General features: G+C 36.3%; 1 protein-coding gene across 4 annotated transcripts in view; it reads right to left on the bottom strand.

Annotated features, from left to right (window-relative positions):
• RYR2 (ryanodine receptor 2) overlaps positions 1-16,071 on the bottom strand; it is a 793,619-nt gene that overhangs the window by 291,741 nt on the left and 485,807 nt on the right. For all 4 annotated transcript variants that reach the window (XM_030936088.1, XM_030936090.1, XM_030936089.1 and 1 more), the window contains exon 25: positions 9,559-9,642. In XM_030936088.1, coding sequence (XP_030791948.1) covers positions 9,559-9,642 — 84 coding nt within the window. The remainder of the gene's footprint in view (positions 1-9,558; positions 9,643-16,071) is intronic.

The raw sequence follows: 16,071 nt of genomic DNA, 5'->3' as shown, positions 1-16,071 counted from the left end.
GCCAGACTGGTCTCGAAGCCCTGACCTCAGGTGATCTGACCGCCTCGGCCTCCCAAAGTGCTGGGATTACAGGCATGAGCCACCGCGCACGGCCCTAATATGCTTTTAAACACTCAAGCAGCCTTTGACTTACCGTGTCTTGTGTTGATTTCATGACAGATAAGTGCTAAATGGAAATTTAAATAAATGCCATTCATATTCAGACAGGATTTTATTTTCATTTAAATCTCCAGCTTTTCGAACAATCTCAAACACTCACTTAGGCCTATGAGATAGTGAGGACCACAAGCTCTTGGAGTGAGTGGATTGTTTTTCAGTTGCTTATTTCTTTATAGCTATAATAATTTCACTCTGGCTCATCAAACTATGCAGAGTGTCAAGAGTTTAGCTACAATAAATGAGGGAAGATGTGTGAAATTAAGAATAGATGATAATGTGTTGTGGTCTTCACTGCTTGGTTGAGAGGAAGGAGAAAAGAGGCACACAAGGAAAGAAAAAACTACAATGAATCATCCATTCTTCAAAATTTCTTAAGAATTTTCAGTTAAATGATGTCTATTATATATCAGAAATCGACCCTTTTTAAATGTTTTTATTTTTAAGTTCTGAGGTACATGTGCAAGATGTACATAAAAATTGGCTATTTAAAAAAATTTATTTTTATGAAGTTCCAGGTACGTGTGCAGGATGTACAGGTTACATAGGTAAATAAGTGCCCTAGTGGTTTGCTGTACCTGTCAACCCATCAACTATTAAGCCCAGCATGCATTAGCTCTTTTTCCTAATGCTCTCCCTCCCCGTGCCCCACTCCCTACAGGCCCCAGTGTGTGGTGTTCCCCTCCCTGTGTCCATATGTTCTCACTGTTTAGCTCCCACTTATAAGTGAGAACACGCAGTGTTTGGTTTTCTGTTACTGCGTTAGTTTACTGAGGATAATGACTTCCAGCTCCATTGGCTACACAGTACAAAAATTGGTTATTTTTAATAGGGAATATAGCATTTAATTCCAACTGATATATTGAACTTGACCAATTATCAAAATGTCTCTAAAATATATGCAAAAGAGACAGCAGTAGAAATCTTCTGGGCTATGAAAAGGTTATAATGCTATGATACTGCTCTTTCATAGACCATAGCCCAAGGGTTGCATGTAGGAATCGACCATATTTCTAACAGTTACACAAAAGCAACTTAAAATGCATATGTGTATCATATGAAACCCTGGGACTCAGGAAATATATGCTTTCAGCAAGTGGAAATGAGAGTCAAACTTAGAAACGACAGAGGTAAACCTGGTAGAAAACAATACTGGTTCTTACCAAGATTTTAAACAAAAATTAATCTTCTTGTGAACATTATATTTTGCTTAAATAATGTATTTTAAGAAAAGCTAAAACAATTTCTAATCTACGACTTTCATCAGCATATATAGGTTGTATCTAGGTTATATGGTCTGTGCATCCATATGGAATGTTCAGAAGAATAGACCTTTAAAATCACCCACCTGGTTATACCTATGGGTTATACCTATAGGTTCTACCTGGTAATACTTATAGGTTCTCCCTAATCCAGTCGGTATTAAGTCCCTTGGAATGTAGAATTCAAGACACCAGGACAAGGGTGGAAATAAGAAACCTTGCTCTTAATCATCACCTCTCTCCTTTAAAAATTCATCCCCCCCCCCCCCCCGGTTTCTTCCCACTATTTACATAAACATGCTCATGTGTCTCCTATGCTTTATCATTTTTTTTTTTTTTTAATTGTGACAGAGTCTCACTCTGTTACCCGGGCTGGAGTGCAGTGGTGTGATCTTGGCTGACAGCAACCTCCACCTCTCAGGTTCAAGCAATTTTCCTGGCTCAGCCTCCCGAGTAGCTGGGATTACAGGTTGTGCCACCATGCCCAGCTAATTTTTGTATTTTTAGTAGAGACAGGGTTTCACCATGTTGGCCAGGCTGGTCTGGAACTCCTGACCTCGAGTGATCCGCCTGCGTCGGCCTCCCAAGTGCAGGGATTACAGCTGTGAGCCACCAGGCCAGGCCAAGAAAACTTCTTTAAACACTATTTCCTTTTGAAATGAATACCATCAATACCATCTTCACCTTTTTTTTTTTCTTTTTCTTTTTTTTGACGAAGTTTCACTCTGTCGTCCAGGCTGGAGTGCAGTGGCACGATCTCCGCTCACTGCAAGTTCCACCTCCTGGGTTCAAGTGATTATCCTGCCTTAGCCTCCCGAGTAGCTGGGATTACAGGTGCCCACCACCATGCCCGGCTAATTTTTTGTTTTGTATTTCTAGTAGAGACGGGGTTTCACCACGTTGGCCAGACTGGTCTCGAACTCCTGACCTCAGGTGATCTGCCTGCCTCGGCCTCCCAAAGTGCTGGGATTACAGGCGTGAGCCACCACATCTGGCCTGAACTTCTTAAAGACTAGTTATATTCCTACTATCTCCTCTTTCCCACTAACATGTTTTTTAAGTTCATTAAAACCTGGTTTCAGTTATCAATCAACTCTTTGTTATTACTATGAACATTTTCAGGCCTATGCAAAAGTATCAAAAAATAGTGAATACACCTGAAGCTCTCCTTCTATTACACCACCTCAATTCCAATCCCCTCCTTATCCCCAGAGAGAATTATTACTCTGAATTTGAAGCTGACTATTCCTAGACATGATTTTTATACTGTTCTTCCATATATCTGGCTCTATGAATTATCTGTAGAATTATATTTTATGTTCTTCAACTTTAAACGGTATTATACTGTATCACCTTTTTGGGAACATGATTTTTTGTTTTTGGCTCTAAGTAGTATTTTTGAGATTTGTCCATGAATCTATCTAGCTATAGTTAATTCATTTTAACTGCTCTATAGTATGCCATTACATGAATCTATAAAAACTGTATTTAGGCCCGGCGCAGTGGCTCAAACCTGTAATCCCAGCAATTTGGGAGGCTGAGGCAGGTGGATCACCTGAGGTCAGGAGTTCAAGACCACCTTGACCAACATGGTGAAATCCTGTCTCTACTAAAAAATACAAAAATTAGCTGGGCGTGGTGGCAGGCAGCTGTACTAGGGAGGCTGAGGCAGGAGAACTGTTTGAACCCGGGAAGCAGAGTTTGCAATGAGCTGAGATCCTGCCACTGCACTCCAGCCTGGGTGACAGAGCAAGACTCCATCTAAAAACAAAACAAAACAAAACAAACAAACAAAAAACCAACTGTATAAGGGATTGATGGGAATTTGATGGAAATTTACATTGTTTCCAATTCAGTGCTATTACAATCTGATATATTGAACTTGACCGATTATCAAAATCAATATTCAGACAGGATTTTATTTGCTGTATGCTGTAATGAATATTCTTTTCAGGTTTGTTTTGCATGAGACAAAAGTATCTCTAAAGTTTATGTCTGGAAAAGAAATGTGTCACCTTCAACTTTATAAGGTTTATAAGATTAGGCTAAATTCATAGTAGTTGTACTAATTTACATAGTCTTCCATTTTTTTCTCACCTGGTGGGGGTGAAATAGCTTTTCATTGTGATTTTAATTTATATTTCCTTGATTATTACTGAAGTTGAGTGTCTTTCATATGCTTATTGGATCTGCAGGGTTTTTTTAAATGAATTATGTTCAAATCCTTTGCTCATTTTTCTATTTGGGCATCTTTTTATTAATTTTGAGGAGTTCTTGATATTGTTCTGCAAGTCTTAACAGATGCTTCTGATGCACAGATTTTTTTCCTTTAGTAAGTGCATATTTCAGATTAGAGGACATGAAAAACAACATCAAGTGTAGAAACACAATTAAAAAGAAATACAGCAAAGTTAAGGAATGGTCAAGGGTCCTATTATTGTTAGAAATAATTCTGTAAATTCTCGTGAGTTTTCTATGCAATAATATTACCTGCTCTTGATGGCAATTTGGTGTTTTTCCTTTCCAAACCTCATGATTTTTTTCTTGTCTCATTGCATTGGCCTTATTGAATACATCAGGTAGTAGTGACTTACATTGTCTCATTCCTAAACCTTAAAGGAAAAATTTGGGGTTTAACTTATAGATTATTGGTTTCTGTTGGCCTTTGTTAGGTTAAAAGATTCTCTCAGAGTATTGCCTTCTAAGAGTTTATGTGCTTGTCAATAAAAAAACTTATGAATTATTTATTTCTAAATATATTGGGATAATCACATGAATTTTCTTCTTTATTAGGCATGAATTTAATAGATACATTTTCTAATGTTAACCTATCTTTTCACTACTAGAATAAACTCAGCTTGGTCATATTATACTTTGTTAATATACTACTAAGTTGTTTGCCAGTGTATCACTTAGCATTTTTGCATCTATGCTCACAATAGCAATGGATTATAATTTCCCTTTTTCATACTGTCTTGATCTGGGCTTTGATATGAAAATCGTATCATCAGAAAATAAACTGTGAAGTGTTTCTTCCTCTTTATTTGAGATTGTATTTGGTAGAAATCCATAGAAAAGTTGTTTGGGGTGTGTGTGTGTGTGTGTGTGTGTGTGTGTGTGTGTGTGTTTGATTCAATTCCTTTAATAGTTATAGCTCTATTCACATTTTCTTTCTCATTGGATCAGTTTTGATATTATTCTACACAACTGTCCATACTTTTACCTTCAGAAAGTTTTAATGTACATTTATTACATTTTTCAAAATATTCCTAAGTTTGCTAACAATTTTGTTTTTCCTTTTCCTTTGTCAATATTTTCAGAGTATTTTTCCCCTGATTAGCAGGTTTTTAAAACAGGCTCTTGGCATCATTGGTGTTTATATTTCATCCCACCCTCACCAAATTCATTAGTATTGCTCTTATTATAATTTATTTTCTTTTACTTTCTCTGAGTAATACTTAATATATGCAATTCATATGTTTTAATATGAAATATTTTCCTTTTCCATTATTGGGTTTTAAAATTTCTATGATGGATAAATTCAAGAGATCTATTGTACAGCATGGTTAATATAGTTAATAATGATGTATTACATATTGAACATTGCTAAGAGAGTAGATTTTAAGTGTTCTCACCAAAAAAAAAAAAAGAAAAGGAATTATGTGAGGTAATGAATACATTAATTGGCTTGATTTAGCCATTCCACAGCATATACATATTTCAAAATATCATGTGGTATACCATAAATATATGACATTTGTATCCATCAACCTAAGAAATAAACAAAATCAAAAACATTAAGAAGTTTTTTAAAAATTTGGTTTTGAATCATCCATTTATAAGAGTATAAAGGCATGAGAAAAGGATAGGTTCATTTAGCAAGATCAAGAAATATGGGTTATCTTTTTGAATTAGAAATAAACAAAGGCAGAGCGGTAAATAAGTAAATAATTTTCCAGATGATATGCTTGATCAATAACCTATTTAGAAGTATATTTTTAAATGTCTAAATGTGTCATGGTTTGTTTTTTATGCTGTTATTCTTTGTGATCCAGTGGATGTGATCTTTATGATATCAGTGTCTAATGTCCTAAAGGATATTAAATTTTATAAATGTTTCATGCATGCAGCACTCTATATATGTCAAGCTTTTAATTGGTGTGTGTTTATATTTTTATTAATCTTTGTTAATATTTATGTTACATACATAAGTTTCTGAGAGTTGTGTTAGGTCTATCACTATGATTGTATATTTGTCTATTTCCTTTTGAAAATCTACTAGTATTTTTCTTCATTGATTTTTGAAGCTGTTTTACTTGGTGTACACATGAGTAGTTATAGCATGATGCTTGTTTTCTCGATCCTCCATATAGTGACCTTCTTTTCTTAATATTACTGTTGCTTTAAGGGCAATTTTGTTTTATGCAGAAACTGATAAAAGGAAAGTACATCAGTTTCATTTTGAGCAGTATTGCCTAGTGTATCATTCTTATTATTTTCAACTTTTCTATGTGCTAAAGTTCCTGACATACCTCCTATAGCTGTATACTGTAAGTTATCTTTTTGAATCCAATCTGACAATTTCTGTTATGCACATGGAGAATTTAATCCATTTACATTTGTTATGAGTAAGGGTATTTCTGAATTTATATCTGTCATCACATTTTAATTTTAAAAAGTCATTATAAAATAACTACGAAAGTATATGCTTCAAAGCATTATGATAAAATGAACTTCATTAATCCATCACCAAGTTAACAGTTAGAACATTACTAACAACATTACATCTGTGTGCTCCTCCCCATCTTACATCCCTGCCTAGATTATACACCAAAGATAATTACTACCTAGAATTAGAATTTCATTGATTTTAAAAAGTCAGTCCTTATCAAAGTATGTATCTCCAAAATAGGTATTTAGTTTTTATTTTTTAGTTCTACTTGCTTTTGAGCCTCAAAGATGGTGTTACATTGCATCACCTAGTAGAATATGTTTTTTACACCCTTATTGTTTTTTAGGTCCATCTATGTTGTCATTTATAATTCCTTGATTTTATTATTAGATCATAGCCAACTTGACTCATTTTCTTATTGAAGAATATTCCTTCCACCTCCTATAACTCCCCCCTTATTCTTTTGCTATTCCAAATAATGTTGCTATGAATGATAGTTTTCCTGTTTGTTGATGCAAACTGTCTCTAGGGTATATCTCTAGGAGTGGAACTGCTGGGTAGCAAGATGTGCAAATGTTTAATTTTACACAATGATGCCAAATTGCTTGCAAAATGGTTGTTAAAAAACCCCAACATTTTAGGCTTGCACTGATCTGCATATATATGTATACCTGTTATTATGAAGGTTTTTGTCAATAGAGAAAGAATAAAATGCTATCTCATGGCAAATTGAGAAATAGTACACAGAATGTCAGCATGTCCAAGTGTAGCTTTCGTTTAAGGGTCTCAGCTTTTCCATACCTTCGCCGACTCTCAAATAATTGCTGTGTTGCATTGTGAAAGTAACACAAGGAATATGCATTAATAAATACTCAAGGCAGAGGACATTACTTCCTCAATGAGACAAACTTATTTTTAAACCCTGTGCCCCACCCATCTATCTATCTTTCTATCATCTAGCTGTCAATCTATCATCTACTTATCTTAAAGTTAGAAATTAGAATTGAGACGATTGTCATGGGGACATGCATGAACCCATTTGTTTCAACAGAAAAAGACAACCAGATGTTTCTGACAAAAGATAACTCTGTTTTAGCTGGTTGTTTTGACAGTGAAAACTGCTTTTATCAATCAGATTTTATAACAGTCAGATTCTATACATGAAATAAGTTGAATTGTACCCCAAATGCATACACACACATGCACAAACACTCGCACATAGCATTTGATACAAACAATTGATTAAATGTAATATGCTGTCAAAGATCATGTGAAATTAACATTTCTACTTTCTTATCCTTCTAAGTAAAAGAGTAACAGGTATAATTATCAGGTTGTTGTTTTTGGTTTTTGGTTTTGTTCTGTTTCAGCCTTAATAATGCCTTTTTTGGATACTTTCCAAAAAACCTGAGAGTGGTTTGGAAAGGACGAGGATAATGAAAATGAGAGGATAATAAACTCTTTTTCAAGTTAGGTAGATTCCAATTTTTGGCTTTCAAGAACCTGAACAAGGGCATAATCCAGCTGTCACCCTGAAAAAATCATTACATATGATTTTTCATAATAAACAATTATGGTTTTTGGTTCACTTAACCCAATGATCTTTTTAATAACAAAAATTATTTATATGAACGAAGAATGCAACCACTCTGCCAACTTGACTTTATCAATAAATATTATATATACGTGAATACATAATATAATTGGATAAAGAACAGCTAAATCCATCTTACCATGAGCTATTTCCAATAAAATCCTATTTTTTATGAATATTTATTAAAAATAATTTATGTTGTTTTGAGCACCTGTGTACTAAAAATAATTTATGTTGTTTTGAGCACCTGTGTACTACAATAATGATAACTCAGGAGGAAAATTTTAACTTAATGACTATGATCACAGAAAATTAAAACAATTAAAAATTCAATATAGATACATATCTTAGTTATAATGTAGGATAGAGCACTCAAAGACTGTCAAGGATAAAATATTGATTAGCATACTATACAGTAAGAGAAATAATTTGAAAATATTGTTCAAAAAGGAAAATGAAATCATGTAAAATTCTCCATTATCAACATTTTTATGTCATTTTTAAACAGATGATGGCAGATATCTGAACACTGTGGTCTGCGCTCATAAGATACACTGAAAGTTGATGAAAAAGTGTCATTTTGAAATGTAAATATGCAAAATGTACCATAAAATCACATCTTTTGGAACTATTTAAATTTTCAAAGAAAAATTTTAGAACCTAAAAATGCGCAAGGTAACAATACAGTTTTTATAAACTCATTTATGGAGCACCTGAGTAAAAATGTTCATAGACTATTGAACTAGAAGACTTGCTTAAATCTGCATTTGCCCAGCAAAAACACAATTTCTACTTGGATTTTATGTTTTTCTGGGGTAACATGAGACCTGAGGTGACTGACAGAGATTACAGGTGGCTACTTTGATTATATCTTGATGCTATTATTTAATACATCTACAGGCTTGCTATTTACAAGTCCTGCACATCAGAAAAGTAGCTTGAATACTTAAGTGTAAATAAATAAGAAAGTAATATGAAATAGCTATCATTTATTGAATATTTCTTTAATACCTAATCCCTGTTAAGTAGGTATTACTAATGCCCATTGGCAGATGAGAAAGGTGAGGTCTTAAGCAGGATCATAGATACAGGTCATAGAAGAGCAGGCCAAACCAGTACTATAGCATCTATCAACCTCAATTTTCTCATCTTAAAATGTGGATAATAATGCTGACTTCATAATTAATCCTCGAATATATTTGTATCATAAAAGTAAATAAAATTATAAAGATTTCTGAGCGGAAAGTAGAAAGCTATATGTAATCATTTAGAAATATAGATAACTCTGTTAACATACACACACACACTGGGAAAATAACACAGTTTTTATAACACACTCCCAAATACAATCTGAGCTTTGTTTCATCACTCAGCAATGTGATAGAAACTATTATTTCACCAGATACTTAATGTAACCCCTAGGGTAATTTAGTTAGTTTAAATTTTTGAATCTGAATTTTTTTTTTTTTTTTTCTGAGATGAAGTCTCACTTTGTTGCCCAGGCTGGAGTGCAGTGGCATGATCTCAACTCACTGCAGCCTCTGCCTCCCAAGTTCAAGCGATTCTCCTGCCTCAGCCTCCTGAGTAGCTGGGATTATAGGCAAGTGCTACCACGCCCAGCTAATTTTTGTATTTTTAATGGAGACAGGGTTTCACCATGTTGGCCAGGCTGGTCTTGAACTCCTGACCTCAGGTGATTCGTCTGCCTTGGCCTCCCAAAGTGCTGGGATTAAGGTGTGAACCACGGGACCCAGCCTTGAATCTGAACTTTAAAGCTTCAATAAAATCAAGGCATCTGTGTGTCCATCAAGAGTTATTTGGTTGCACTAAATCTCTACATAGATTATTTAATATTGCCTAGTCATTCAACTTACTTCTTGGGTAGCTTCATTTTTTTCACCTTGTCTTCAGCATGTTCATCTGATATACCCACATGACACCCTAATGCCAACAAAGTCCTGGAAAACAAAACCAGAGATAAGTATGATCATTTCTTCTCTATGTCCAGAATAACCCAACACGACAGCAGTAGCAATGAGATACAACCTTGAAAGCGCAACAGAAGTCTTGTTTTTAAGGCAAAAGGAACATTTATTGATTTGCTAATTATTCATTTCTGAGTAAGGGATAAGACACTGCAAACTGAAATGGCACAAAAAGGAACACAATGAAAAGTAAGTCTTCCTCCAGTCCCTTCTAGTTCTGTTTCCTTCCTCTAAAGGCATCAATTGTTACCAATTCTTCGATATCCTGCTGGGGAGTCTGTGTACATACTAAAGCAGATATATGTGGTTTGTGTGTGTGTGCGCGTGTGTGTGTGTGATATTATTGTTTTACCTTTTATAGAAATGGGTATATACAAGAGACATTTTGAGACAATTTGTCTTTAGCACCCATGGCACTGAGTGGTTTCTCCTGCCTCAATAGAGTAAGAAATAATGGCATAATATTTTGGGATTACAGAATTTCTAAGGTCTGGCCAGTTCCAGTAAGAATGTGGGAATTATCTACAACCCATAATACTTATCTCTATAATATTATAATAATGTGTGGATAGGTTGATGGTTATGCATATATACATATATGTACATTATATATATGTATTTCCATATAGACAGGTATCTATATGTATATGCTTAACCATTTAGACAGATATAAGCTTATACATATGGATATCTATCCATCTATATACACACAAGTATCAGTTAAATTCTGTTATATATGAAAAAAGTAACCCCATGAAATTATCTTTCTAGTGTTAAACTGCAAAACTGTGGGTAGACCAAGAGCTGATTGAAGGTATAAAATAAGCTAAATAAAGAATATGCACATTGAAATGGGATAGATCAGCAACAGAATAAAAAACAAACTCACAGGAACAAATATAGATTACACTTATTCAAACACTATCCAGAGGACAGGAAAATTTTTACCAGCACCCTCCATTCCTATATTTATTCATTCAGTCAATACCTACTGAGTGCTATCAAGTGCCAGGCCCTGTGCTACAGACAAAAGGCAATTATGATAGTATCTTCAGTGCAATGAGATAATCATAAGGCATAAAAGTATCAAAGAGGCCGGGCGCGGTGGCTCAAGCCTGTAATCCCAGCACTTTGGGAGGCTGAGGCGGGTGATCACAAGGTCAGGAGATTGAGACCATCCTGGCTAACCTAGTGAAACCCCATCTCTACTAAAAAAACACAAAAAACTAGCCAGGCGTGGTGGCGGCACCTGTAGTCCCAGCTACTCGGGAGGCTGAGGCAGGAGAATGGCGTAAACCCGGGAGGCGGAGCTTGCAGTGAGCCAAGATTGCGCCACTGCACTCCAGCCTGGGCGACAGAGCGAGACTCCGTCTCAAAAAAAAAAAAAAAAAAAGTATCAAATAGGGATGTCCAACCCAGCTCTGAGGGAACTTGAGAGTGATCATAATATTAGGATTTATCATAAACTCAGGCAATTAAAGCTTTGAGCACACGCCCACCAAGAAATCTTCTGATTACAATGTGTCTTCCAAAGCTGATCTGTAAAAACTGAATATTTTGGGTTATAAGACAGTTGTTATCACTGCAAATTAACACCTCAGTGTGACATGCCAGGAATGTAGTTAATGTGAGTCCAGACTGAGAGACAAAGTAACACCATTACTGACATCAAAAGTAGGCCTGAGCCATAGAAAATGTAATTAGTTAATATCATCCTGAAGGGTTTCTGAGAGACAGTGTTTTATGTCATCAATACTATAATCTTCTCATAACTAATTAATTCAGCCTCATAATCTCCTCCCCAATCCAAACTACCTAGAAAAGTATGAATTCAACTCACATGGACAGTGAACTATTATATAGACCATATGTGCATAAATATATAAGTCCATAAATATTTACTAAGTTACCACCATATCTAAGGTACCCTGTACTACAGTAGTCCTCCCTTCTCCATGGCTGACATGTTCCAGGACCCCCAGTGGATGCCTGAAACCACAGATAGTACCAAACCCTATACTTTTTCCTATCCATACATACTATGATACATACTAAAATTTACCACATAAATTAGACATAGTAAGGGATTAAAAACAGTAGCTAATAGAAAATAAAACGATTATAACAATATACTGCTCACAATTTCACAGACAGAAGAATTGTTGTTTTTGTAGATCTTAGCAACTTCAGTATACAGTATTTTTCTTCCCTTATTAATTATTAATTATAAATATTATTGAGAATATTCATCTTTTCACCTAAAAGAAGCACTTTATGGCTTCTCTTTGACATATTCAAATTGCCAGCTTCTTTAACTTTGTGCTTTGGGGTCATTATTAAGTAAAATAAGGGTTACTTGAACAAAAGCGCTACAGTGTCATGACAATCAATCTGATAACCAAGACTGTTGCTAAGGGACTAACAGGTAGGCAGCCTACACAGCATGGGCCAGGGGGACAAAGGGATGATTTGCATCCTGGGCAGGACAAGGCAGCAGGGCGTGAGATTTCGTCACACTGCTCAAAATGGCATGCAATCTAAAACTTAGACATTGCTTATTTCCCAAGTTTTCCATTTGATATTTTCAGGAGTCCTACTCTACATGTTTGTCTTGACACTACAGTCTGATAGGAGAAAAGATGAGGAGTCAAGAATTATAAGAAAACCAAGTAGGATTCCAAGTTTTAAAAAGTTACATTTTAAGTATCTTTAAGATATTCCAAGAAAGATCATTAAAAAATTCCAAGATGATGATATGTGGAAATAAAGGATAAAGAGATGAGGAGGCAAATATTTCAGGTAGGTGAACAAGACAGACAACCTACAGAAGCAGGCGATCATGGGCCTGTGGGGGGGTGGGTGCAGAGAAGAGTTGACTGGAGTACTAAGATCTGACCATGTACTATAGGTTAAGGGTAAAAAGAAATACTGGGGTAAGTTTGAGGTGCATTAGATGCTTCATAAATATTTCTCATTATGTGTGATGGCTAATTTTATGTATCAACTTGGCTGGGGCATCGTGCCAAAATAGTCAAACAGTATTCCAGATGTTTCTGTGAAGGCTTTTTTGGATGAGATTAACATTTAAGCTGGTACACTTTAAGTTCATATGGAGCCAAAAAAGAGCCTGAATAGCCAAAGCAATCCTAAGCAAAAAGAACAAATCCAGAGGCATCACATTGCCTGACTAATATATAGGGATATAGTAACTATCACAGCGTGGTAATGGTACAAAATTAGACACATAGATCAATGGAAAGGAATACAGAACCCAAAAATAAAGCCACACACCTACAACCAACTGATCTTTGACACAGTTAACAAAAATAAACACTGGAGAAAGGACAACCTCTTCAATCAATGGTGCTGAAAATAATGGCCATATGTGGAAGAATGAAATTGCACCTCTCTCACCACGTACAAAAATTCACTCAAGATGGATTAAAGATATAAATGTAAGACCTAGAAGAAAACCCAGAAAAACTTCTTCTGGACATTGGCCTAGACAGAGTTTATGATGAAGATACCAAAAGCAAATGCATCAAAAACAAAAATAGACAAATGGGACTTAACTAAACTAAAAAGCATCTGCACAGCAAAATAATGTACAGAGTAAATAGACAACCTACAGAATAGGAAAAAATATCTGCAAATTATGCTCCCAAAAAAGGACTAACATCCAGAATCCACACAGAACTTAAACAACTCAACAAGAAAAAACAAACAACTGTATTAAAAACTGGCCAAAGGGTCAGGCATGGTAGTTCAGGTCTATAATTCCAGTACTCTGGGAGGCCAAGGCAGGAGGATTGCTTGAGCCCAGGAGTTCAAGGTCAGTCTGGGTAACATAGAGAGACTCCATCTTGACACATAATTCAAATTTTAACCAGGCATGGTGGCACACATCTGTGGCCCCAGCTACTCTAAAGGCTGAGGCAGAAATTTTGCCTGAGTCTGGGAAGTCCTTTGTTAGGATTGGTATAATTTACTACAAATCCTATTAATACAATTGTGCTTGATTCACAGACATTCTCTCCCAGCTGGTGGCCTGTCTCTTCATTTTCTTAATGACTTCTTTTGAAGTACAGAAAGTTTTACTTTTAATTAACTCCAATGGATGGACTGTTTTCTTCAATAGATCATGTTTTGGATATTATATCTGAGTACTCAATGCCTAATCTGAGGAGGTTTTAAAATCGGAGCAATGGATTATATTTAAAATATATTTATTAACACCACAACCATATCAAGTTCTTTGTTTGAATGAAAAGTGTTTGGTTTCTGTACCGTCTTTATTTAACCACTTTATTTGATGATTTAACATTGTTTAACTTTTTTTTAAGTCTGATGAAGGGTGGTGAGAGAAAGAGCACACTACAAGTTGGATCGGCAAAGCTGATAGAAAGGCTAGAAAAGGCCGGGCACGGTGGCTCAAGCCTGTAATCCCAGCACTTTGGGAGGCCGAGGCGGGCGGATCACGAGGTCAGGAGATCGAGACCATCCTGGCTAACACGGTGAAACCCCGTCTCTACTAAAAAAAATACAAAAAACTAGCCGGGCGAGGTGGCGGGCGCCTGTAGTCCCAGCTACTCGGGAGGCTGAGGCAGGAGAATGGTGTAAACCCGGGAGGCGGAGCTTGCAGTGAGCTGAGATCCGGCCACTGCACTCCAGCCTGGGCGACAGAGCGAGACTCCTCAAAAAAAAAAAAAAAAAAAGAAAGGCTAGAAAAGCACAAAATAAGGGAAGCAAGAAAGGATTAGTTGGGAGTGGGTTCTTGGCCTTACATGCATTCAGCAAATATTTACTACTAGATTAAGCAGCAGGGATCGGTAATGTAGCATTTTAGTACTTAAACTACATAGCTGCAGAAAAGTAAACAGACTGTTAGAAAGCAAATGTGAGGCACCCTGTAGATAAGCATTTGGTATGTAAAAACCCAGCTACTGATTGAGCTTTATCATTTATTTATTAATCCATTCATTTGATGAATATTTACTGAGCTCTATATAAAATCTGAAAGATGGTAATGAAAACCAAGTGACATGCCTGCTCTCATGAAACACATGGTCTGGTGGAGTACAGAGGCAATCATGTAATTCCCACAAACAGGGAAGGCTTCCATACTGGGAGTACAGAAAGGATGAGTACCTACAGAAGTAAAATTGTTGAGTCAAGGAACTCAGACATGTTCGAAAGAAGTAAACCTGACCTTAGATCTGGCAAGCTAGTCCAAACCACAGCCTGCAGGCTACATGCGGCCTAGGACGGCTCTTGGAATGTGGCCCAACACAAATTCATAAACTTTCTTAAAATATTATGAGATTTTTTGTGTGATTTTTAAAATTTAGCTCATCAGCTATTGTTAATATTATAGTGTATTTTATGTGTGGCCCAAGACAATTCTTCTTCTGCTATGGCCCAGGGAAGCCAGAAGATTGGACAGCCCTGATCCAAAGGATGAGAGCCAGGCATAGAAAGGAGCATTCCAAGAAGAGGACATGTGGGAGATCTTGTGGTGGAAGGGAATGCGCAGACAGACAAGCAACAAAAAGGGGTCAGTGTGACTGCCAGCAGAAGAAAAAGGGCAGCCTCACTAATAATGAGGCTGGTGAGAGGAGAGGCCACACATTTTGGGATACTTTGGCAAATTAAAGCACCATATTTAACTTAAAAGCCATTAAGGGATTTTTTTTTTTTTTAGTTTTTTTATTTTTATTTTTATTTTTATTTTTTTAGATGGAGTCTCGCTCTGTCACCCAGGCTGGAGTGCAGTGCCATGATCTCGGCTCACTGCAACCTCTGTCTCCTGGGTTCAAGCAATTCTCCTGCCTCAACCTCCCAAGCAGCTGGGATTACAGGCACCTGTCACAATGCATGGCTAATTTTTGTAATTTTAGTAGAGACAGGGCTTCACCATGTTAGCCAGGCTGGTCTTGAACTCCTGACCTCAGACGATCCACCTGCCTCGGCCTCCCAAAGTGCTGATATTACAGGCTCACCTGACCCACTGTGCCCGGCCCTATTAAGGGGTTTTAAATAGAAAGACTGACATGGTCACCTAAATGTCTGAAAAGAACACAATGGCTACAAAGTACAGAATAGATAGAGGTGCTATTGCATTCTGTTTGCTAGTATTTTTGTTGAGGATTGCTGTGTCTATGTTATTCAGGGATATTGGTCTATAGTTTTCTTTTTTTGTTGTATGCTTGTCTGGTTTTGGTACCAGGATGATACTGGCTTCATAGAGCAGTTAGGGAGAATTTCCTCCTCCTTGATTTTGTTGAAACAGTTTCAGGAGGATTAGTGTTAGTTCTGTGTATGTTAGGTACAATTCATCTGTAAATCCATATGATCCTGGGCTTTTAATTGCTGAGACACTTTTTATTACTGATTCAATCTTTT

This window comes from Rhinopithecus roxellana, chromosome 8, assembly GCF_007565055.1.
Source record: "Rhinopithecus roxellana isolate Shanxi Qingling chromosome 8, ASM756505v1, whole genome shotgun sequence".
Lineage (NCBI taxonomy): Eukaryota > Metazoa > Chordata > Mammalia > Primates > Cercopithecidae > Rhinopithecus > Rhinopithecus roxellana.
Note: the sequence above shows the minus strand (reverse complement) of the source record. Positions and strands in the feature narration are given on the sequence as shown.